The sequence below is a fragment of the Neovison vison genome, chromosome 2 (assembly GCF_020171115.1).
Source record: "Neovison vison isolate M4711 chromosome 2, ASM_NN_V1, whole genome shotgun sequence".
NCBI classification, from domain to species: Eukaryota; Metazoa; Chordata; class Mammalia; order Carnivora; family Mustelidae; genus Neogale; species Neogale vison.
The window spans coordinates 11,319,066-11,341,238 of record NC_058092.1 but is presented as its reverse complement, the minus strand read 5'-3'; the positions used below and the strand labels follow the sequence as shown (position 1 = coordinate 11,341,238).

General features: G+C 55.5%; 1 protein-coding gene across 3 annotated transcripts; it reads right to left on the bottom strand.

The window, feature by feature from the left end:
- Positions 1-717: 717 nt before the first annotated feature.
- FBLIM1 (filamin binding LIM protein 1) lies at positions 718-21,825 on the bottom strand. 3 transcript variants are annotated; one of them, XM_044237233.1, is made up of 9 exons: positions 21,806-21,825; positions 17,553-17,608; positions 16,883-17,152; positions 11,444-11,613; positions 10,798-10,915; positions 8,570-8,739; positions 6,206-6,384; positions 5,273-5,390; positions 718-2,248 (listed from the first exon to the last, which is right to left on the bottom strand). In XM_044237233.1, exons 3-9 carry the CDS (start codon positions 17,130-17,132, stop codon positions 2,135-2,137), a joined length of 1,119 nt encoding a protein of 372 aa, XP_044093168.1. In that variant the 5' UTR covers positions 17,133-17,152; positions 17,553-17,608; positions 21,806-21,825; the 3' UTR covers positions 718-2,134. The 3 variants fall into 3 exon arrangements, with proteins under 3 accessions (XP_044093168.1, XP_044093166.1, XP_044093167.1); XM_044237231.1 differs by lacking the exon at positions 21,806-21,825 and adding an exon at positions 21,378-21,428; XM_044237232.1 differs by lacking the exon at positions 21,806-21,825 and adding an exon at positions 21,378-21,427 and having other exon boundaries at positions 17,553-17,605.
- Between the last annotated feature and the right edge of the window lie 348 nt (positions 21,826-22,173).

Below are 22,173 nucleotides of genomic sequence, written 5' to 3'. Positions count from 1 at the left end.
AGCATCCGCAGAATTTCATCCAGATACCATCCCTCCAAACACAACCAGCCAGAAACAGACTGGAACACAGGAATCCCAGCGCATGGTTACGTATCCATGATAGGAAAAGCCAAACCAAACTGAGTGTGGTGATTAAGAGAGCAAAGTGGCCCCTGGCAGCTGGGGACGAGCAGGGCTGAGTGATTCCAGGCCACCTGCAAAACTGGCCAGCATCCTCTGCCGTAAGCCACCGTCGCCTACCAAGCCTGCTGGATACAAATGCATCACGCCTCTCAGTCTGTCTCCCTGCTTCTTACAGCACACAGGACCAAGCCAGGCTGTCCCTGCGAGGGTGGAGGGGGACGTTCTGTTCATGTGCAGACAGCACAACCCGAGGGCAGATGTTGACTCTGTGAAAGGATCTGCCGGCCCTGGAGGGACCCCCAAAACAGAGGCCCCGCTCTGGGCACCCTGCAGCCACTCTCGCTGCTGGTGGCCTGTGTCTGGGAACGGTGCACCAGCATGCCTGGGGGTCGGCTGCTGCAGGCAAGTCTTCATCACTGGGCAGGGAGAGGGACACGAGTCCCTCCATCTGCTGAGCTGAGCCCCCGTTTGGGGGAACGAGGTACAGGCGCCGTCTGGACACTCGTACCACAGTGAGCAGACACCCAACCCACATTTCTCCAGCTACTGCCGAAGGCCGGCATTTCCCCAGAGATCTTAGCTGAAACACAGACGGACTTTGAATAGGTACGCATTTATTTTCACGTGTAATAGGAAAAAACATAACTAGCACATAAGATGTGACGGCAGGATATATTGCTTAGCATAAGACTAAAGTTTGAAATAAGTAAAACAAAAAAATATGTTGAGTCCAAGAAAATATTAAGAAGAGAACAGGAGGTCCTTGGTTACAAGAATTGTGGAAGTGGTACGTGAACGCCCAGAGATTGGGTCTCACTCTCCAAGCTTTGAGCCAGAAGCTGGGCTCCGTTCTGAGGCCCCGAAGGGGCTCCAGAAGGAGACCCTCCCACTACTCGGAGCCCAGGGCATCCGCAGAGGAGAGCGTGGTGCACCCCGAGCACTCCAGGGAGGAAAGTTCATTTGTTCATGCCCTACAAGACATCTCAGAAGTTACAAAGCGTCAAAAGTGATTTTCCTTAAAAAGAAGAATCTTCTAGGTATGGCCTTGCGGAAGCAGTGGTCACAGGGCAGCCTGGGTTGGAGGGTCCGAGTGGGACACAGCAGGGGATAAACAGGGAGGCAGAAGGGACAGCCCAGTCCTGTCCCGTAAGAGTGTGCGCATGCGTGGGGGGTTGCGTACACACCCCGGTCAAGGCTGTTGGAAGGACACTCAGAGCTTCTGGACCCTGGTCCCAGCATACAACCGGCACTTAATGGCGAATCACTGTGGCACCGGGAGGTGCGCCCGAAGGCAGGGCAGAGGGGTGGCCAGCGTCCCTGGTATGTCAGCCTACACCACCCTCTCCGCCCGCCCCTGCTGTTCAGGTTCATACCTGGTCCCCACGTCAGCATGACATGTCCTCCAGGTGAGACGTCCAAGACTCCCACCACTAGGCCACATTCTTGTACATTTATGAGATTTTTTCCTACCAAGATCCCTACCTCGCCCCAAGTCCAAAGAATGTTTCTCACTGTTTAAATCTCAAATTTGTTTAAAAAAAAAAGGGGGGGGTGGGGCTTTTTAAGGGACCCTGGAGGTTTACCCAAACAGCTCAGTCCTGCAAGCCAGGGCTGGTCTTAGTATCCCCTACGGGGACAGCTAAAGTGTCATTGCTAGGGACACGGTGTGGCATCTAGAGAACTCATGCCGACTCACCCATGGAAGTGGGGGTCAAGGCCAGTGCTTGAGAGGGGCGAGAGCCTCGGAGATGGGAGCCCTGGGCTATGGAAGCCTTCCAGAGCCCAGAGGCTAGAGGAGGAGTGGAAAGTCTGAGAAGCACCGTCTGTCTGCCAACCGCCCACTTCTGAGCGGGGAGGGGGCTCAGCCTGGGGCGGTTCAGCCCCCATGTCCCCGACGAAGCTGGCAGAGCTGCAGGCCAGTCCCTGTCCTGGCTCAGAAGGAAGAGTGTGCAAGCGTGGGTCAGAAAGGCAAACTGAGTCAGGAGAGGCCCTCCCGCCCCGGCGGGTGCCCTCAGCAGCACCCCGCGGCGCTCCGCTTCACGTGGCACGGCTTACAGAAGAGGCGGTTGTTCAGCGGGTAGCAGCCTTGGTCCGTGGGCTCCACGGACAGGAGGATCCTGCAGTCCTGTGGGAAACAAGGCACGAGCGGATGGACCCCAGGCCCGAGCAAGCGGCCCAGAGCCTGCGCGGTGCGGACCCCGCCCCCCCCCCCCCCCCCCCCCGGGCGTTTGCTGATGAAATTAACTGACAAATGTATTTCCGGAGGGCCGGGAGCGAGGGCCCTCATTTCCATCCTCTTGACACACCTGGGCCCAGGCTTGGGCAGGGAAGACGAGGCCCATGGGGGCTTCCATCCACAGGGAGGTGTGAGTGATGAGAGCGGAGTCAGCCAAGGGGAGAACTGAGGACACCGAGGGTCACGGACACTGAGGATCTCAGGAAGAGCTAGAAGGGCCTTAGTGATCGCCCAGCAGCAGCCCTTTTAGAACGCAAGCTCTGAGAGGCAGGGACCCCATTTCCTGCTAGATCCCGCCTAGGCCAGACTCTGGTACACCCACGAGCCCACAATAACCGTCTGCTGCGTGAATTCCTGAATCGAGTCTCATCCCATCACTTCACAGCTGGGGAAACTGAGGTCTGGGGAACGACAGGCTTGCCCCAGGCCGAGCAGCTGGTTCCAGACTGGGACAGGACAGGTCTCTAGCCTGAGTCCAGGCATCTTTTTTCTTGCTCCCCTGTCTGCACAGCTTCAACACTGGCACAAAACTCCTATTTTTCAAATCACCAAAGGATTTCGGACCAAGGAGGTTGGGGATTCGGGGCCTGAAATTTGCCCACTTAACCGTTTTGCCCACACCTCACTGGGGGCCTCCCCTGGACACACGCTGGAGTGCAACAATGGGAACGACTGAAAGTCCAGAGACCTGAATCAGGGCTCAGCTGGCAACTTCTGGAAGCTGCATGGCTCGGGCCAGAGACGCTGGTCCCCACAGAGACAACTTTGGGGTCCCAGCTGCCATCCTAACCCAGCACAGCCAGAGGAAAAGGGCTCCCTCGTGTGTCTGTTCCCTGCAACTGCACCTCAAGTCGTGCAAGGTCAAGGGATCCGTACTCTTCCTAGAGGCTACTTGCTCGGCATTCCGCAGTATCAAGTGCCAAACCTCAGGTCCCAAAAGGGCACATGTGACCTCTCCTAAATTAGAATCAAGGGAGAAAACCCCTCATCTATGACGGAGTCACAATCTGTGAGGGAGCTATGGGGTGGCCCAGAGCTGGCTAGAACTGGGTCTGATGGACCAGAGTTGGAGTCACTTTTCTCAGGCTCAGTTTTTTCCCCCAATGTTCCTCATCTGAGATGGCACCTTGGAGCCCATTTCTCTGCCTGGGGAAACAGCACCCCGGATCAGTTCCGGGCCACGGTGTTTCAAGCCTTCCCCTCTAAAATGTAACTGCTAGAGCCAGAGCCCGGACTTAGAGCAGCAACCTTACAGCTGCCTTCGCCAAGCCGACCACAGGCACGCAGGGAGGGTTTGTGTGCTCACCAGCCAGGCTCAGGAAGAGCTAATCGCTATGGGGCAAAATGAGGGCTAGGGTGGTGATAACAACACTTAAATGACATCATTGTTCTGGCAAGATGTATTATCAGCTGGACCTTGAACCACAACCAACGCACAACATAATATGGAGCAATGTGTCAACTTCTCCACCAAGCCTCCTTGTCACTTGAGCACAAATAGCCTCTTGGCTCCATGCATCTGTTTAAATACGGCAAAGTAAGGTAAATGATTGGAGTTACTCACTGGCTGGCTAAGAGATGTCCTCTGGGACACCCCACTTAGGTGGCACCATAAAAGTTGCTACGTTGGGGCACCTGGGTGGCTCAGTCGTTAAGTGTCTGCCTTTGGCTCAGGTCATGATGCCGGGGTCCTGGGATCGAGCCCCGCATCGGGCTCCTGCTCAGCAGGAAGCCTGCTTCTCCCTCTCCCACTCCCCCTGCTTGTGTTCTCTCTCATGCTGTGTCTCTATCAAATAAATAAAAATCTTAAAAAAAAAAAAAAAAAAAGGGTTGCTACCTTTGTCACCATCACCAGATAAGACACATCAGCAACATGGGGGTGACAGATGAAGAGGCAGGGAAGGACCCGGAGTCTCCCTAGAAGGACTGACTACATAATTGCAGAGCCCAGGGCAAAGGGCAAAGTAGCGTCCCTTGTTCGAAGAGGAAGAATTTCAAGACGTTGACAGTAGAGCTTTGAAGCAAGCAGGAAGCTGCAGCGGGGGCAGGGATGGGTGGGTTCCCTGTGCTGCGCAGCTTTCAGCTTTCCGATCTTCGCTTCCCTCCACTCTGCAGCATCCCTTTCTTCTTTCCAAGGCTTGTAGCAACTCCTGTGTCTCCTGGGGATCAGCTTCCCTGGCCTCAGGGATTGTCCATCATAGCCCCCCCCAGCCAGTGATTGGCTCAGATTGGCTCATGTGACCCAAGCTGGGCCAATCAGAGACCTTCTTGAGACTGGACCAGTTTCCTTGATGGGGTTTCTAGGTTGGAAGGATGACCACGCCTGTATCCCTCTCCTCATAGAGGATGCTAGCCCCCAGGAAGAGAAAATGAAGAGAACACACAAAATGGGCAGAACTGAGAGACGGAGAGATGCCCTGATGATCTCATCAATGAGATTCCCTTTCTTGAGGAAAGCAGGATGAGCTTTTTTTTTTTTTTTTCTTCTAAGATTTTATTTATTTGACAGAGAGTGAGAGATCACAAGTAGGCAGAGAGGCAGGCAGAGAGAGAGGAGGAAGAAGGCTCCCCGCTGAGCAGAGAGCCTGACTCGGGGCTCGATCCCAGGACCCTGAGATCATGACCTGAGCCAAAGGCAGAGGCTTTAACCCATTGAGCCACCCAGGGGCCCTGAGCTTGGTTTTTATCATTAACTCAGAGCTCTGATTAATCGACTGCTTCTAATGATCTCCATTCTTATCTGTCTCTGCTACTGGGTGGTGAGCACTTGGCAGCTGAGCCCCTACCCCAACTTGTCCCTGTGTCCCAGCACCCAGCACAATGTTGGCATCCCATGAGTTCTCGGCAGGGCTGGGTTGGGGGTGGCAAGGGGCCACCGGCAGCGCGATCCTAACTCCTGACCACCCCACTCACCTCACACCTGTAGCAGTTTTCATGGAAGTTCCTCCCCATGCACTCAATTTTGAAGGCATCCTTCCCATCCCGAGGGATGATGGGGTTCTCACAGATGCTGCACACAGGGGCGAATTTCCTAGAGGGAAGGGAACCCACGCTTGAGGCGCTCTGGCCTGGACCGCAGAAATTAGCTGTGGGAGCCGGGGTGGCGCTAGTTCGGCTCCCAGAGCTATTTTGGACGCGTTGCCATGTGACTGCACCTGCAGCCACAGCCACAAAGCCTCTTTCTTCCTGGCAGGAGCGGATGGAGAGACTGGTGTAATTAGACCCGGCTTCCCAGGGTATAATTAGCTCGAGGCAAGGAAGTGACTAGGGAACTTTTGAATTTTAGAAAGGCAAGGAATCTCATGTGTGTTCAGTGGGGCTGACCCCCCCTTTCGTTTATCTGGTACTGTGGGTCAACGCTTCTTCTTTTTCCCTGTCTTTTGAACAGACACAGCTGTCTCTCCCCTTGGGCAGTGCACAACCCCAGTGTAGGGACTTAGCCAGACAGCTGTCCTAGCTTCGGGCTATGGCTTCAAAAGGCTCTAGCTCCCAGGGGAGCCTCTGCAGCCTCAGGGCTTGAATCGGAACTTCCATACCTGTCAGAGGTTTGTCTGCTGCCTGCCTCAGTTTCCACATTTGGTAAAAGAGAATGCTTAATAGTACTTGCCTGACAGGCCAGGCTTGGGGATTAAAGGGCTTAACTCACGTGAAGTGCCTGCCACAGTGCAGGTACATGGGGTTTCAGCTAGAAGCAGGTGTGTGGTCAAATACAGGGTGTGTGGACCAGGCAGACAGGTTTCCGTGAGCCCAGAGATTGCAGGAATGCTCTGCTCCAGCCCCTAGAACTTGGGCCAGGCTCCTCTGTTCTGGCTGAGTCCTACCCAGCACGCAGACCCCCTCTCATACCTATAGAAGTCGTCCAGGCAGTACACTTCATCCTGATTGTCCAGGGCAAAGCTCTCGTCCCCGATGCACCGGGCACAGGTAACGCACGTGAAACAGGCAGGATGGAAGGCCCGGCCTAGGGCTCTGATGATGTGCTCCTGGACCACCTCGCCACACTTGCCACACTTCTCCAGGGTGTCCTGGGACAGAGGGACACTGCCTCAGAGCCATCCCATGGCTGTGCCCGCTCCAAGCAGCAAGGGGTTGCTAGCTGGCAACCCACAGGGGCCTAGAAGCCCAGGGCTATAGAGAAGGGCTCCCGCTCATGCAATCAGCTCGTAACCACCGCCCCAAAACCTCTACTATTGGTTAAAGTGAATTGAGCTTAGCATTCTGTCCTGGGCTTATAGTGAGAAATCCTGCCAAGGAGCTATTACTGCATTTTTTGTTACTAGGACCTGCTTATGGCCAGTGTCCACTAGGGCCCATAGGGGAAATTTCTCTGAAACCTCACAGTCAGGAAACGGAATTCTGGGAAGAACTGGTGTGCTTTTGATCTCATAGACAATAAATTTCAAAAGTCTTTCCCTTTTCCATTTGGCCACTGGGAAGCTCAGAGTCAAATTCTGTGTCCCACTTTAAGGAATGACTATAGGGGTCTTTTAGTCATATATTTTGGGGTACTGAGTTTCCCTCTGGTCTCATCCCCCGTTCTACTTTGATTTTCTTCTCTTCTGATTTATCTAGCTCTGAAATTTCATTATGGTAAGAACACATGAGATCTATACTTTTAGCAAATTTTTAAGTGTACAACACCATTTATTATAGGTATTTGTGCATTCTTATAAGCTCCTCAGATCCCTTCTGGAATGAGGATGATGAGGGGGGTGAGAAAGGGGAATGGGAAGGCGGGAGAAGGAAGGGAGGGACCAGAGGGAGAGAGAGAGAGAGAGAGATTACTGACGCAGAGCAAAGACCTTCCAGCCTGTCCACCTTCTCTTCTAGACCGGTCCCCTCCCTTCCTAGCTGGGCTCCTGTTCATTTAACCTGATTTCATCCCGACAGAAAGGTGTGTTGGTCTCTGCTCCCCCTTGGCGGGAACCCCCTCTCTCCTTGTCGTGGGGGCAGCCCTTCCCTCCCTAGAACACTGCCTAGACTCTTCCTCCTGCTGTTTCCAGCTGTCGGCCCACCCTCGCCCCTGTTTCCCCTTAGTGCCTCACCTGTGCCTGGCTGTAAGCAGAGGGAAGAGGATGAGGCTATCTCCCCCGTCATTTGAGGGGGTCAGAGGGATGGGGTGCGGATGGCCTGGCTCCTTGCTGCTCCCACGGTGCCTCCTGACTTTGGTGATGTCTTGAGACGGTCACCAGATTGTCTGGAGTTTACTAGCTAGTCCTCCAAATATTCTAACACTTGGAATCAGCCATTTTCAAACTGCAGTGTGTGTATCAGAATCACCCGAGAGACCTGTTAAAAACACAGACCCCCCAGGTGCTATCGACTCATGGGAGCAAGGGGAGGTCCGCACACAGCCAGGGGACACATCTGAGTGGGCTGCGCACCACACGCCATCAGAAGGTTGGCAATTCTAACATCGTGGCATCCAAACCAGCTCTCCCAGATGGCCTCTGGTACTCAGAGGTGACACAGGTTCCTCTGTGCACTCAAACCTATAGTTTCAGGCAAGAGAGGCAAGAGCACGGGCTCCAGAACTGGGCGGCACAGTGGGAGGAGCCCCGCTTCCCACCTTCCACCACCTTCCAGAGTGTGACGTGTGTGACAGGCTGTGTCCATGACCCCAGGACATGCAGGTCCTAATCCCTGGAACCCATGACTACGGGTTCTAATGGCCAAAGGGCCTGCAGATATGATTGAGTTCAGCGTCTCCACATGGGGAGAGGATCCTGGGTGAGCTCGAAGTGCCAACCCCAGTGTCCCTGTAAGAGGGAGGCAGCGGGAGAACTGACAGAGAGGAGGAAGTAGGACACCGAAGCAAGACGCCACTGTGCTGACTTTGAAGGTGGACGAAGGAACCAAGGGACACAAAGGACGCAGCTACAGAAGCTGGAAAAGGTAAAGAAACAGATTCTCCCCTAGAGCCTCCAGAGGGGGTGCAGATCTGCCCACGGACTTCCGACCTCCGGAACCGTAGGATAAATGGGTGCTGTGTGAGGTCATCAAGTTTGTGGGGATCTACCACAGCAGCCACAGAAAACTAATACACCTTGGCTGAGCTCCTTCCCCTCGCTGACCCTCAATGTCCTCATCTGTGAAATGGGTCCCTGGGCCTGCCTCCCAGGATTACTGTGGGGAACGAAATAATGGGATACCTTTCAAGGGCCCAGCACGGTGTCTGATGCCCGGAGGCCACCCGCAGTGGGAGGTTACCTGGTAGCAGGGTTCGCAGAGGGGCCGCCCGTCCTTCTGGTAGAAGCTCTGCCCGGCCAGCTGCCGGCGGCAGGTGCGGCATGTGAAGCACCGGGCGTGGTATTGCCTCTTCATGGCTTCCACGGCCAGCTCTCGGGGGGACACGGCCTTGTGGCAGAAGGCACAGACATCTGGGGTGGAGGAGACATCGGTTGTCAGTCACCCGGCCTGGGAGAACCGCACCCTGGCACCGCCCAGGACAAGCCTAAAGCGCTAGGTCTCTGCCTCGAGCCCCAGGGCGGGGGTGGGGGGGTGGAGAGGTGGGGGTTGGGAGTGTGGCCTCATTTTAGGAGCAATAAAAAGGAACGTGAAAAGCCCCTGAAAGCCTAAATCGGGGACGGGCACCCGCCTGGCTCAGTCATTGGAGTGTGCAACTCTTGATCTCAGCGTTGTGTGTTTGAGCCCCCTGTTGGCTGTAGAAATTACTTAAAAATAAAATCTTAAAAAAAAAAAAAAAGCCTAAATTAAAGTACACAGCATCGGGACGCATGGGTTACCATCTGTAAAAATTTAAAGGAGGGGGTGCTTGGGTGGCTCGGTGGGTTAAGCCGCTGCCTTCGGCTCAGGTCATGATCTCAGGGTCCTGGGATCGAGCCCCGCATCGGGCTCTCGGCTCAGCAGGGAGCCTGCTTCCTTTCCTCTCTCCCTGCCTGCCTCTCTGACTACTTGTGATCTCTCTCTGTCAAATAAATAAATAAAATCTTTAAAAAAAAAAAAATTTAAAGGAGGTTCCATGGTGACACCTTTATGCCCAGATAATTCCAAATGTATCAAAGATCTAAGTATGACAATTGAAACCGTAAGACTAGAAGAAGCCAGAGAATTAGATCATAACCGTGGAGTAGAGAAGGCTTTTGGTGCCTGGTAAGCACTTAGCAGCTGCTAAGTAAATGGCTAAGACACGGGCCTGGGGAGGCTGCGGGGGTGTCATGCCCTCAGACACTGCTGGGGGGTGTGTTGCAGATCAGGAGGACCAAATGCGTGCTCGCTTCGGCAGCACATATACTAAAATAGGAGGACCAAATGCATGTACCCGTTGGCCTTGGTATTTCCTCTTCTAGAAATTTCTCTCACAAACTCGCACGCAGGCAAAATGACCCACGTGAAAGTTCGTCTCAGTCTTACTTGTTAGAGCAAGAAACCACCTAAGTGTCCGTCCACAGGCAGCTGGCTACACATATACAGCAGGGCCCCCGGGGAATACTATACATCTGTGAAAAAGGAGCCCCGTTATGTTCGGGTGTGGTGTGAGCCCTAAGGTGTTTGAAGGAAAGAAAACAAAGTGCAGAACAGCTGAGAGTTCGCTCCAGTTTGTGGAAAAATGGGCTGGGGGGGGGGCGGCCCAGACACGGCTTGCATATGCATCAGATGTCTCTGGAAGGATACGGGAGATGTTAAAGAGGCTGCCCCTCTGACAGGAAAGTGGGAGACACACAGATGACTCAAAGGGGAGACTTTGCACTGTATGTCTTTCTGTTCTTTTTATCTGGTCTATGCAAGAACACTATGTGTTCAAAAAATTAAACAGTGAGGGGCAACTTGGTGGCTCAGTGGGTTAAGCCTCTGCCTTCCATTCAGGTGATGATCTCAGGGTCCTGGGATCGAGTCCCGAATCGGGCTCTCTGCTCGGCAGGGAGTCTGCTTCCTCCTCTCTCTCTGCCTGCTTCTCTGCCTACTTGTGATCCCTCTCTGACAAATAAAATCTTAAAAAAAAATTAAACAGTGAAAAAATCCAAGGCATTTTGCTATCATAGCACATTTTGCTGATCGATATTTAAATGGGCTTCAGTTCAGGGCGCTTGGAGGGCGCAGTCAGTGGAGCGTCCGACTCCTGACTTAGGCTCAGATCATGATCTCAGGGTCGTGAGACTGAGCCCTGCATCTGGCTCGGCACTCGAGGAGAAGTCTGCTTGAGATTCTTGCCCTCTGCCCCTCCCCTCCCCTCTCTCTCTCAAATAAATAAAATATAAAAATATTTTTAAAATAGCATAAAAATAAATTTCAGTTACAAAGTAAAAAGATTAAGGTAATAAACATAAAACTGATGTACAGGAATGAGGCGCATGGCTGAACCGTGAGTAGGACAGACGCCGGGGGCCCCAGTTTTCTAGTTCCGGCTCGGAAGCTCCTGCGTGTCCAGTGAGGGCTCCTGGGGACCACCCCGAAGTCTTCCAGCCCTGAGCCCGTACCTGTGGACGCCTCCCTCTCGTGGAAGCCGACTGTTTCTTCTGGGGGAGGCGGCAGCTCGTCCTCCGCAGGCCTGGCGAGACCGGGCCGAGGCTGGGGCGGAGGCGCCTCCGTCAGGGACTGTGGGGCGACAAGGGGAGGGCAGGGGAGCTGTCACCCAGTGGGGACCCACACAGCCTTCTCAGCTCTGCTCCTCCTCTGATGGCACCAAGCACAATTAGCCCCACTCTACAGAGGAGGAAACTGAGGCACAGAGAGGCAAGCGACCGAACGTCGCTCCGCTGGAAGGCTGACGGCAGTGGCTGGGGCCCAAAGCTACTTCCAACCACTTCTGAAGAATCTTCTGGAATCGTTCTTCCCTGGCCTGGAATCCTGCCCATTACTACGATGGCCTCTACGAAGGGCAGGGGATTAAAATTATCTTCTCAGAGCTGAAAGGGGGGTAACTGAGGGGGCAAAGGGTATGGCACACATCCTCCAGGGACCTTGAAAAGCAGGATCAGCTTTTACCAGCTTGAAAGTTTTGAAGAGGGACAACCCTCAGGCAGGAGCAACCTCCAAGCTTAAATCCCTGAAAGGCGCAGACTCTCTCTCCCCCTCCCCCTCCCTGGGGACCCTGGGGCTCCACAGGGATGGAGGGTCCCATACCTGAGGTGGGGGCGGGGGCGGGGGCAGATGCAGCTGCTCTAAGTCTGAAATGAGTGATGCTCCCATCGAGGCAGGGAGCTGCTCATCAGGGGAGGGCGGTGGAGGAGGGAGGAGGTCCAGGTCGGGGAGTGCGTCCTCACCATCCAAGGGAGGTGGAGGGAGAGAACATCCTGCAACCAAAAGGGGAGAGAGGGTTGGTCTGAGTCTCTGCAGGTGGACAGAAAAGGTATGCACTTACCCAGAAGGACACACAACATGGGGGCCAAGAGCTCAGGTCCAGGGCCCCCCAGACCTGGGTTCCGTCTCTGGCTCTGCTGTTGACTTGCTGTGTGTCCTTAGGCAAGACACTTAACCTCTCTGGGTCTGTTTACTCAGTGGAAACATGAGTATCAATCTTTCCGGGCTGTCGTGAGAACGGGAAGGACTTGGCACGGGAGATGGCACGTGGTGTGGGCTCAGAAAACAGAAGCTGTCAGAACCTTCCATAACAGCCCTCCCTACCTGGACACTCGAGGGCCCCAAATCCTTGCTAGAAGATCCCTGTTGAAGTACAAGCAAACTCAGCGCCTAAGGCTGCGGCTCTCAAAGTGTGGTTCCTGGCTCAGCAGCCACAGTGCCTGGAACTATGTCTAGGAACGCACCATCTGCGTCTGCCCTGGATCTGGAGAATCGGAACCTGCCGGGGGGGGGGGGGGCGTGTGTGTGTGTGTGTGTGTGTGTGTGTGTGTGTGTGCAGCCACTGATAACAGGAGAAACCCTCCCAGTGACGATATGCCGCTCAAGTGTGGGAGCCACCACCTGGGTTAAATAACGGATTCAGGTCATGCCTATCAAGTGTTGAAAGCATCAGGTGAAAGGCGGATGGAGAACTTTCCAGAAGAGGGGTCAGACTGTCACCACCTGAATCCATGGATCAACCCCTGGCAGATACCAGGGGTCTTCAGGCTCGTGTTAGGTTGTAGACAGGTAAGGGGACACCCATGGAATGTTCTGACCAGAACAAACCCCAAACATAAGCAAGAACCAAACCCAATCTCATCAGGTTTCCAGAATTAACTCCACTTAATGATACATTTGGGAGAGGGGATGAGTTGAATGGGTGTGGGAGCAAAGGGGAAAACCAGGGACATTCTACAGAAACTGACCCTACTTTCTGCAAAAAGTCAACGGCACATGAGAGAAGAAGAAAGGGGAAACTTCCCTGGAATTAAGAGACTCTAGGGATGCTGGGTGACTCAGTCAGTTAAGCATCTGCCTTTGGCTTGGGTCATGATCCCAGGGTACTGGGATTGGGCCGCATATCAGGCTCCCTGCTTAGAGGAGAGTCTGCTTCTCCCTCTGCTTACTTTCCCTCTGCAAACAGGTCCCCCTGTTTGTGCTTTTTCTCTCTCCGATGTAATAAATAAATAAAAATCTTTTTTAAAAGTAATAAATAGGGCGCCTGGGTGGCTCAGTGGGTTAAAGCCTCTGCCTTCGGCTCAGGTCATGATCTCAGTGTCCTGGGATCGAGCCCCGCATCGGGCTCTCTGCTCATCGGGGAGCCTGCTTCTCTCTCTCTCTCTCTGCCTACTTGTGATCTCCATCTCTCAAATAAATAAATAAAATCTTAAAAAAAAAAAAAAGAACCACCCAACAGCAAACACATGTACATACATAAGAAAAACACCCCCGCATGACATTATTTTCACGGTTAGTGCAAGAGAGCTTAACTTTTTTTTTTAAGGATTTATTTGAGAGAGAGTGCGCCTGCCCAAGCAGTGGGGAGCAGCAGGCAGAGGGAGAGGGAGACGCAGACTCCCCGCTGTGCAGAGAGGGGGGGTTGCTGCAGGGATTGATCCCAGAACCCCGGGATCCTGACCTGAGCCACCTGAGACTCAGGCCTCTCTGGGCACCCCAGAAGAGCTTAATTCTTCGTGGGAAAGCTGCAGTCTACAGAGGTTCACAGAAGGGGAGGGGCCTGGATCCGGGGCTCCAGGGAGGACCCAGGGAGGAGGAGGGCTGAGGATCACCGAGCTCTGGCCACAGCCCCAGGCTCTGCTCTGTCCAGGAACAGCTCCCTATATGCCTTAACTCCCACCCCTGTTCCAACGAGGCACTGCCTAGCTCCCCCGGAGGAGGGGACTGGGGGTTAGGAGGGAAGCCGGCCTTGAAAAGCCTGATGGGGAACAGAGCTGTTAATAGGGCCCCGGAGAGGGGCGCCTGGATGGCTCTGTCATTAAGCCTCTGCCTTGGGCTCAGGTCAATGATCCCAAGGTCCTGAGATCCAGCTCCTGGCTCAGCGGGGAGCCTGCTTCCCCCTTTCTCACTCCTCCTGCTTGTGTCTCTCTCTGCCAAATAAATAAAATCTTTTATTTTTTTAATATATTTTTTTAAAGATTTTATTTATTCGACAGAGAGAAATCACAAGTAGGCAGAGAGGCAGAGAGAGAGAGAGGAGGAAGCAGGCTCCCCGCGGAGCAGAGAGCCCGACGCGGGGCTCGATCCCAGGACGCTGGGATCATGACCGAGCCAAAGGCAGAGGCTCTAACCCACTGAGCTACCCAGGCGCCCCAAATAAAATCTTTTAAAAAAACATAGTGCCCTGGGGAGAAAGGACAGGGAGTCTGGTCTGAATCAGCCTTCGGCTCCCTCCTATCTCTGGGGCACACGGTAGGCCAAGCCTCACAAGGTAGGACTGCCTTAGACACCCCTGGAAAGCAGACTGCAAGTGCCCAGGCCCTGCCCCCCCCCCAACCCCAATGGGGCTCTGGTCCCATTCACTGCTGAGTCACTGGGACACCTCTCTGGGCTTAGAGGTTTCTCATCCATTCGACAAAGATAATGAGCCCCCTCCTCTTTCTCCCAGGGACTGAGGGCCGGATGGGAGGATTTTTCTAGACCCTTGAGTAAGCCACAGAATCCTCTGGTGCTGACGGTGGGCCCCACCCCCAGAGGACCTGACTCAGCGGGCTTGGGGGAAGTGCCTGGAATTGACATTTTTGAAAAGTTCCCAGGTGAAGACGCCGCTGCTGGTTTAAAGACCACACCTGGAAAACGTTTCTTCTTCTCCCCAAGCTTCACTTGCTTAAGGCCTTTAGGCTAGAACAGCAGCTCCCTGACCGGGGTCCCCAGACCAGAGCATCAACATTATCTGGAAATGCAAATTCTCCAGTGGGGGGGTGCCCCACCGCACTGCTGAATCAGAAACACCCAGGGTGGGGCCTGGCCAGCCGGCTGTGTTTGAACAAGCCCCCTCCCGAGGCCGGTGTGAGAACCCTGCTCCAGATGAGCTGAAGGTGAGTCAGGAACCGGATCGCGGAAAGGCAGCCGGAGCCCCCAGGCCTCTCCCAGGACCTGTCTTGGGTCCGGGCCTGGAAGGAACTCAAGCCGGGCAGCAGCAGCGGGAGGCCCGCAGGCAGGGTGCAGAGGGGCCCCAGCTGAACCAGGGTACCCTGGCCAGGAGCAGGAGGAGGAAGTGCAGATTTCCAAAGAGAAGCCAAGAGAAAAACTGACGTCTGAATGCGAGCTGGTGAGGCTTTGTGCATGTGGGCTTCTAGAAGGGAGTGGGGATGGAGGGAGGGAAAGATGGGGATCTCTCTCAGGATGCAAGGGCCAAAAAAAAAAAAAAACAACAACCCGTGTGTGGATTCCCAAGACAAGCACTGGGGGGGTGTCAGATGACAGCAGGCAGCTGGCGTGGCCCCAGGGCCCGCTTTGTACTGTGGTCAGACCAGACTCCTGACCAAGATGCTCGCCTAGAACTTGTCTCACTCAGGCAAGACTGAACCCCGAGATCCCCTGAGCTCTGCCCGTGCGCCCCACTGGCAAACAAAATGGTGGACCAGCAGACCAGCCATGGCGAGGTGCCCCCTCTCCCAGGGAAGGTCCGCTTTTGTTACCACACTCCCAAGACCTTCTGGTATTCCAGCAACCCATGAATACGTCGTGGAAATGTTGGCAATGGGGCATCTACACTATATACTCTGGACTCCCTCTCCCAAAAGGGACGTCATTTTTTCCCACTGGATCACACACCCTGCTGTGTGAATTCTGGTCATCGGGGTCTTGGTTCTATATGAAAGCTCCTGGAGGAGGCCGTGTTCTTGGGATGAGTGGTTAGGAAGGAGAGATCAGTTTACGAGGTGGTGTCAGATGAAGAGGCATGTTACATGAGTGTCTTTGTCTCCTGCCCTTTTCTGGCAGTTCCTATTGGTCTTCAGGGTGTTTCTGTGGTGACGGATGCACGGGGCTACTCTAACCTTGCTCGGGGACAGCAGAACACCTGACTTGGCACCCGGGGGAACTCCAGGGGCTCATCTTTGTCGTCTCTGTGCCTCCTTATTCCACCTGTGTCCCATAAGGAGAGCCATCCCCCTGCCCCAAGCCCCCGGGTTGTCCTCCTTCCTTGTTTCTACCCAACCAACAGTTAAGACTCCATGGAGTGGAGTCTCCAACGCTCTCTGGTGTCATGGTAGCAGAGCCGAGCACAAGGCAAAGGAACAGCCTCGTATGAACTATATCCATTCTGTGACAGATGCATCACATACATGACCAAATTTCCACCTTCCAGAGGAGGAAATCAAGTAAACCAACTGCATGCCTAAGACCACACAGCAAGTGAATGGCAGAGTTCGAGAGAGAATAAAACCACCTTTGAGGTCCTTCAATGTGCGCCATTCATTCCTGCCTCAGGGCCTTTGCACTTGCTGTTCCCATTGGCCAGCTCTATACTGTCATTCAGGTCTTAGCTAAGCTGAAATGTCACCTGCTGGGAGAAGCCATTCTAATTGCCCCAGAAAGAGTGGTACTTCTGCCTCCAGCTCAGGTCATGATCCCAGGATCCTGGGATCGAGTCCTGCTCAGTTGGGAGTTTGCTTCTCCCTCTATACCCTCTGCTCATGCTTTCTCTCTCTTGCAGTTTCTCTCTCAAATAAATAAAATCTTCAAAAATAAAAAAAAATTGGTACCTCCCACCTCCTCTCCGTGTTTTGCTCGTGTAGAGCCCTTGTGTCTCCCCAGCATTATGTTTGTGGTCATCTGTTTCCCCGCTAAGATTTAAGTTTCATGTAGGCTGAAAGACTGGTCTTTCTTCTCATGTCCCAAGTGTCTGGCCCAGAAGAGTAACCGCGGGTAACACATTATTTAACACTTCCTACGTGACAGGCACAGACCCAAACATATGTATTAATTCCCCTAATCCTTTGAGGAAGGTACTATCGTGATGCTTGTTTTATAGATTAGGAAACAGAGGAACAGAGAGGGTATGTGGCTTGCCAACCTCACACAGCCAAGTGGAAGAGCCAGGGTTCAAACCCGCGCGGGTGGGCTTGAGTCTGCCTGGCACACAGTAGGTGCTCGAGGAATGAATGGACGCCTGAAAGAGCCCAGAGCAGGTCCTTTCCTCCCCACCTCCGTGTGGCCTCTGACACAGCCTCCTGCCCGGTCCCCTCACCTTCTTACCTCCGTTGGAGAGCTGAGGGGATACCGCTGGCCTGGTGGCTGCCGCCCTGGCAGGGGGTGTCCAGGGGCTGGACCTCCCTGCTGAGCCATCCCCAGGCGCCTTCCCAGGTGCAGGGGCTTCCCAGGGGCGGCCCGGCCGGGCCTCACAAGCTGCCCGCTTCACTTCCTCAGCCACGGCCATGTTTCGCCGCGGGGGGGCCAACGTGATAAAGACAGACGAGGCGACCCTCTTCTCTGGCTTCGAGGCCATTGTCTCGGTTCCTGGTGGGTCTGGGGACAGAGTGTGGCTCAGGCTGGGGCAGGGCTTCAGGCCCAGGGCTGTGTTCCACCTAGACAGACAGACAGACATCCCCGGGCCCGGAGCCTCCCTTCCCCTGGGCCCAGCTCAGGGCCCCAGCAGAGACAAAGAAGGGGCTGGGGATGTCCTGCGGGGGAGGGCAGGTGTCCACCAGGTGACTCGGGCCACAGGGAGGGGACCCACAGCAGTCCTGACTGTCCCTCCCCCCAACCTGAGCACGGGGGGCGGGGGGGGGGAGCAAAGGGCAGCCCTGCCTTGCTCACCTCACAAATGATTAATTTTCCTCCTCCGAGAAGTGTGAGGAAGGAGCAGCTCCTCCAGTCCCCACCCACCCACCCTGCCACCGGGCCACACCCCAGTTACCTCCCTCACCTGAGATCCAATTCTCCCCCGGGGGTCAAAGTCCCTGCGGGTCCAGGCCAGCTCTGCTGTGAGAGGGAAACAGCGCAACCCGTCAGAGCATCAGGGCTGGGTTCCAGGAGGCGGCCAGGACAGAAGTTCAATCCGATCTATGGTGGGTCAAAACCTACTATGCACCCACCGTCCTAAGCACTTGCTGCCCACTCACTTCCAAGTCCTCCCAGCCGCTGGGGGACAGGTGCTAGGACTATCCCAGCAGACGCTGAAACCAAGGTTCAGAGAGGTGAAGTCCCTTGTTCTGGGTCACACAGCAGCAGAGCTAGGATTTGAATCCAGGCCCACGCTCTTTCTTTTCTTTTCTTTTTAAAGATTTTATTTATTTATTACAGGGATCAGAAGTAGGCAGGGAGGCAGGCAGGGACAGAGAAAGGGAAGCAGGCTCTCTGCTGAGCAGAGAGCCCAATGTGGGGCTCGATCCCAGGACCCCAAGACCATGACCCAAGCCCCAGGTAGAGGCTTAACTCACTGAGCCACCCAGGTGCCCCTAAAAGTTTTTTTAAAAAAGATTTTACTTTGAAGGAATCTCTATGCCCAACATGAGGCTTGAACCCACAGCCGTGAGATCAAGAGTCGTACACTCTTCCAACTGAGCCAACCTGGTACCCTTCGATTTCTTTTTTTTTTTTTTTTGACCACCCTGGACCTCTGCCCCTTTCCTAGCCTTTTTCTCTTACCAGCCTTGGAGAGTTCCCACCCCTTGTTTTTCCTCTCCTGCCCCCACAGGGCGAATGTCCGTTTTTCCTTAAAGGCCCAGATTTTCCACGAAGCCTCCCGTGATTCCTGACCCGCTCCCGGGAGCAGCGTCTGCTTCCTCAGGTTGATGACAGCCCATCACGGGACATGTCGGCGCCCTGTCACCCCTACCTCCCCAAGTGATTGCATGTGACTTCAGCTGTGCCTGTAATCTTTGTGACCCCAGTCCAACGTCGGCATCAGAGCACGGATCTGGAAGCCGGACAGCATTCCTGATGTCAAGGAGCCCATATTCCATTCCCCAGGTGGTGACCCCAAACAGCTGCCTCCAAGGCCAAGGCTGAGGTGGGGCCCCTCAGGTCTCGGGGGGAAGGCAAGCAACCACATTCAGTCAATGGTTCTACCTGTGCTCCCAGGGCTGATGCCCCGTTTGAGCTGGGTCTCTAAGCTGGGTCTCCCCTCTTTCTAACCCACTCTCCAGCTGGGCCACCTGGATGTGGCTCCAAAGGCATGTGGAGAGAATAAATAGGAATCCGGTGAGTGATAATCAAGAAGTGGGGTCAGGTGCAGGCACCTGGGTAGCTCAGTCATTAGGTGTCTGCCTTCCGCTTGCATTGTGATCCCAGCATCCTCGGATTGAGTCCCGCATCGGGCTCTCTGTTCAGCGGGGAGCCTGCTTCCCCCTCTCTGCCTGCCTCTGCCTACTTGTGATCTCTGTCAAATAAATAAATAAAATCTTAAAAAAATAATAAAAAAGAAAGAAAGTAAGTGAGAAAGAAATCAACGTCCGAAGAAAGCTTTAAAAGTTATTTTCCAAGTCCTTTCCTTTTGTTTCTTGTTCGGTAAGGGACGTTTGGGAGTATATACGCTTCCTCTTATCGGCCGCCCTGGTCACACGTCATCCAAAACTGTATGGTTTGACACTTTGGCTTGACACTTTGTTACCAGATTGAGAGTCTGTTTTGTCAGCAGCTTTCAGAGATTCACGTCCAAGAAAGGACAGCAAGGGCACCGACTGACCAAGAGCCTGCTCTGGGCCAGGCACGGCGGCTCACGCTTTCTGAGCCTCTAAACACACCTTATTTGCAATATAGCCCCTGACATCCCCACTTTACAGGTGGCTCCATGGGGCGCCCCGAGAAGTTAAGGGACTTTTCCAGGTCATCTTAGCAGCCTTGGCAGACTCAGAATTCTAACTGAGCATCATTTGACCCGAGTCCCGGAGGAGGGGGGGGTCCTTGGACCTGAGATGACACACTTTTCCTTCCCTGGATGGTACAGGCGCCTCCAAATCCTCAGGGCTGTTCTCATCCAAGAAAAGCCCAATCCAGATAGATTTTCTTGTGGCCAGTACATTCTGGGCTCATCCCCAGAGACTGCTGTGAATGCCCCCTCCACCTCCCTCCGACCCTGCTCTGACCCCCACTCCACCCCAGCCCACCCCTCCGGGAAGTCAGATCTGTGGTTTTCTCGGAAAACATCCAAGGCAAATGTCCTAGCTCTGACGCCAGATGTTCACAGCTGGCCAGCTTCATGCCCCCCCCCATCCCTCCCTGCAGTTCCTTCAGGGACTTCAGGCCCCAGGGGACCCCCAGGGGAAGCCCCGTCGACCCCCGGCCTCTGGGGATTTTCAAAGACAGTCAGTCAGGCCCAGGGCTGCTGCTCAGCCTCCTTCAGGTCCCACTGCCCCCAGGTCACCCCAGAGTGGGGTATGTGGGAGAAAGCTCCCTGAGAGGCTACTGGCCAGCCGCACCCAGGAGACCCTCTGCCCCATCCTTCCTCCCGCAGAGGGGGAATCTGAGATCCAGTTGGGTAAGCAGAGAAAGTGGGAACAAAGGGAAAGAAAGTCATTTCCTGTCAAGAGGAAGGAAGGAGGCTGAGATCCAGCCAGCCAGCCACCCAGCCCAGCTTTAGGCTGCGCCCAGGGCAGGGGACAGGCTGGCTGAGCTGGCGGTCCTCCCAGTAGTGCCCCCCCCCTTTCCCTTCCTTCCTACTCCTCCTAACCCCCTCCAAAAACTTCTGGAACCACCTGTAAGCTTTGTTCTCTAATACTTGGACAAAGCAATCTACGCTTGGTTCAGAATGACACTTTGCTGGAGGTAGGAGGGAGACCAAGCCGACACCCAGCAGAGGGCCCTGCAGCCTTGGGTAGGGGTTCCCTTTCCCTCTCCCCTCAAGGAAGCCAAGGAAACACAGGGAGCTGCAGTCACACTCAGCCCCACCTCTTCCCTGCTGGGTGACCCACAGCAGGTTGCTGGCCCTCTCTGGGCCTCAGTTTTTTCCTAAAGTGAGAATAAAAAAGTCTGTCCTGAAAGGTGGTTGGCTCAGAGGATCCAAGGAGAGAGAGCGCTCCAGATCTTGGTACTAGGTAGGTCCAAAGAGAAGGCCAGCTGGTTACCCAGCCCCTAATGGGGAGGAGCCCCCAGGGGCCAGGCTGGCCTGGGAAGGGGGGGGCGCCAGGGAGGACTCGACTTGGCTTCCGACACAGGAATCGGGGAGCTGCCCGGGCTCTTCCCGGGGTCCCCAGAGTAGGGCTGGGTAGGATCCCCGCCAAGATGCCCCACGGCACACCCCTTCCCAGCCCCCGACCGGGATTTAAGGCCCCAGAGAGGGGCGGCCCTGGGGCCCCTCCTTCCCCTCGCCTGACCCGGGCTGGGTGAAGGGGCCCGGAGCTCCCTGGAGCTCCGGAAACCCGGCGCCCTCCCGCAAGCAGCCCAGCCGGGTGGCTGGCCGGGTCACTGTGGGGCGCCGCCAGGGACTTTAATTCGATCCATGTGCGGGACGCTGTCCTCTTTGTGCGGGAGCTTCCGCCCTGCCCACCTCTTCCCCCGGCGATCCGCTCCGGGGCAGGGACACCAGCCCTTCCCCCGCTCCAGGGACAGAGACCGGGGACCGGGATCCAAGGCGGCACCCCCGCCCTCCCGCGGACCCCCTGCAGGAGCGCCGGAATTGGGGTCCCGGCGGGGGGGCGGAGAGGGGCTCCGGCTCGGGGCCGCCCGCGCTGTCACCTGTGTGTGGCCGGGGCTAGGACGGAAGGACGGCCGCCCCGCTCGCCCCGCGCCCCTCGCTCCGCGCCCCGCTTACCTGCGTCGCCCGCGCCCCCAGCGGCTCCGGTCGGACGCCCGAGCGAGCTGAGCCCGGAGCGGCGCGGAGCCTCCCGCCCCCTCCGCCCTCCCCGCCCCCTCGGCTCCCTCCGCCCCGCCGCCCCGGCCGCCTTACCATAAAAGGTGAAGCTTAGGGGGAGGGGGCCCGGGATTCCTGCCGGCGGAAGCGGCCCCTACCTGCCCCCCCCCACCTGCCCGGCCGCACCCCGCGCCGCCCCCGGCGCCCGCCCTTTGTTCCCTAGACCCCTCCTCTCGTCCTCTGGGCCCGGGCCTGGGGTGGGAGGCCTCCCCGGCTACCCACCCCCGGGGGCCTTTGTGCGCCCTGCGCGGTCCTTCCCCTCCTCCTTCCCTAGGTCTCCTGGGTTGGTGGTCCCCACCTGCGCTGTCGGGTGTTGGGGGGGTACTTACACCTGAGTCTGGCCTGAGATCTCCCAGGATCCTAGGTGTCAGGTGGACCCGAGTTCCTCGGGCCATTCACTAACAATTCTCTGACCCCGGGGCAGGCACTCCGCCTCCTGGAGTCTCAGGTTCTTATCTGTAAAATGGGGGTAAAGGCTGCTTACCGCTGGGGCTCAGCCGAGATAAAAGACGGCATTGACAGGGAGAAGAGCACTAGTGGTCAGTGGGCCTTTTTAGGGGGTGACCCTGCCTGGAGGTCTCAGATGCCCAGCGGAGCAGGTCATCTCTGCTTGCTGTCCTGACCTGCTCTCACTGCCTGGGTGGACCCTTAAGCCCTCCGCAGTGGGGGAAGGGGATTGAGGGGGGGCACAGGCTCC

Excerpts from the sequence above, each read along its gene's own strand:
- FBLIM1 (XM_044237233.1), bottom strand. The coding sequence starts at position 17,132 with ATGGCCTCGAAGCCAGAGAAGAGGGTCGCCTCGTCTGTCTTTATCACG. Across the intron at positions 11,614-16,882 it reads CCCTCAGCTCTCCAACGGAG|GATGTTCTCTCCCTCCACCT; the intron begins GTAAGAAGGTGA and ends TTTTGGTTGCAG. Across the intron at positions 2,249-5,272 it reads AAAACTGCTACAGGTGTGAG|GACTGCAGGATCCTCCTGTC; the intron begins GTGAGTGGGGTG and ends TGTTTCCCACAG.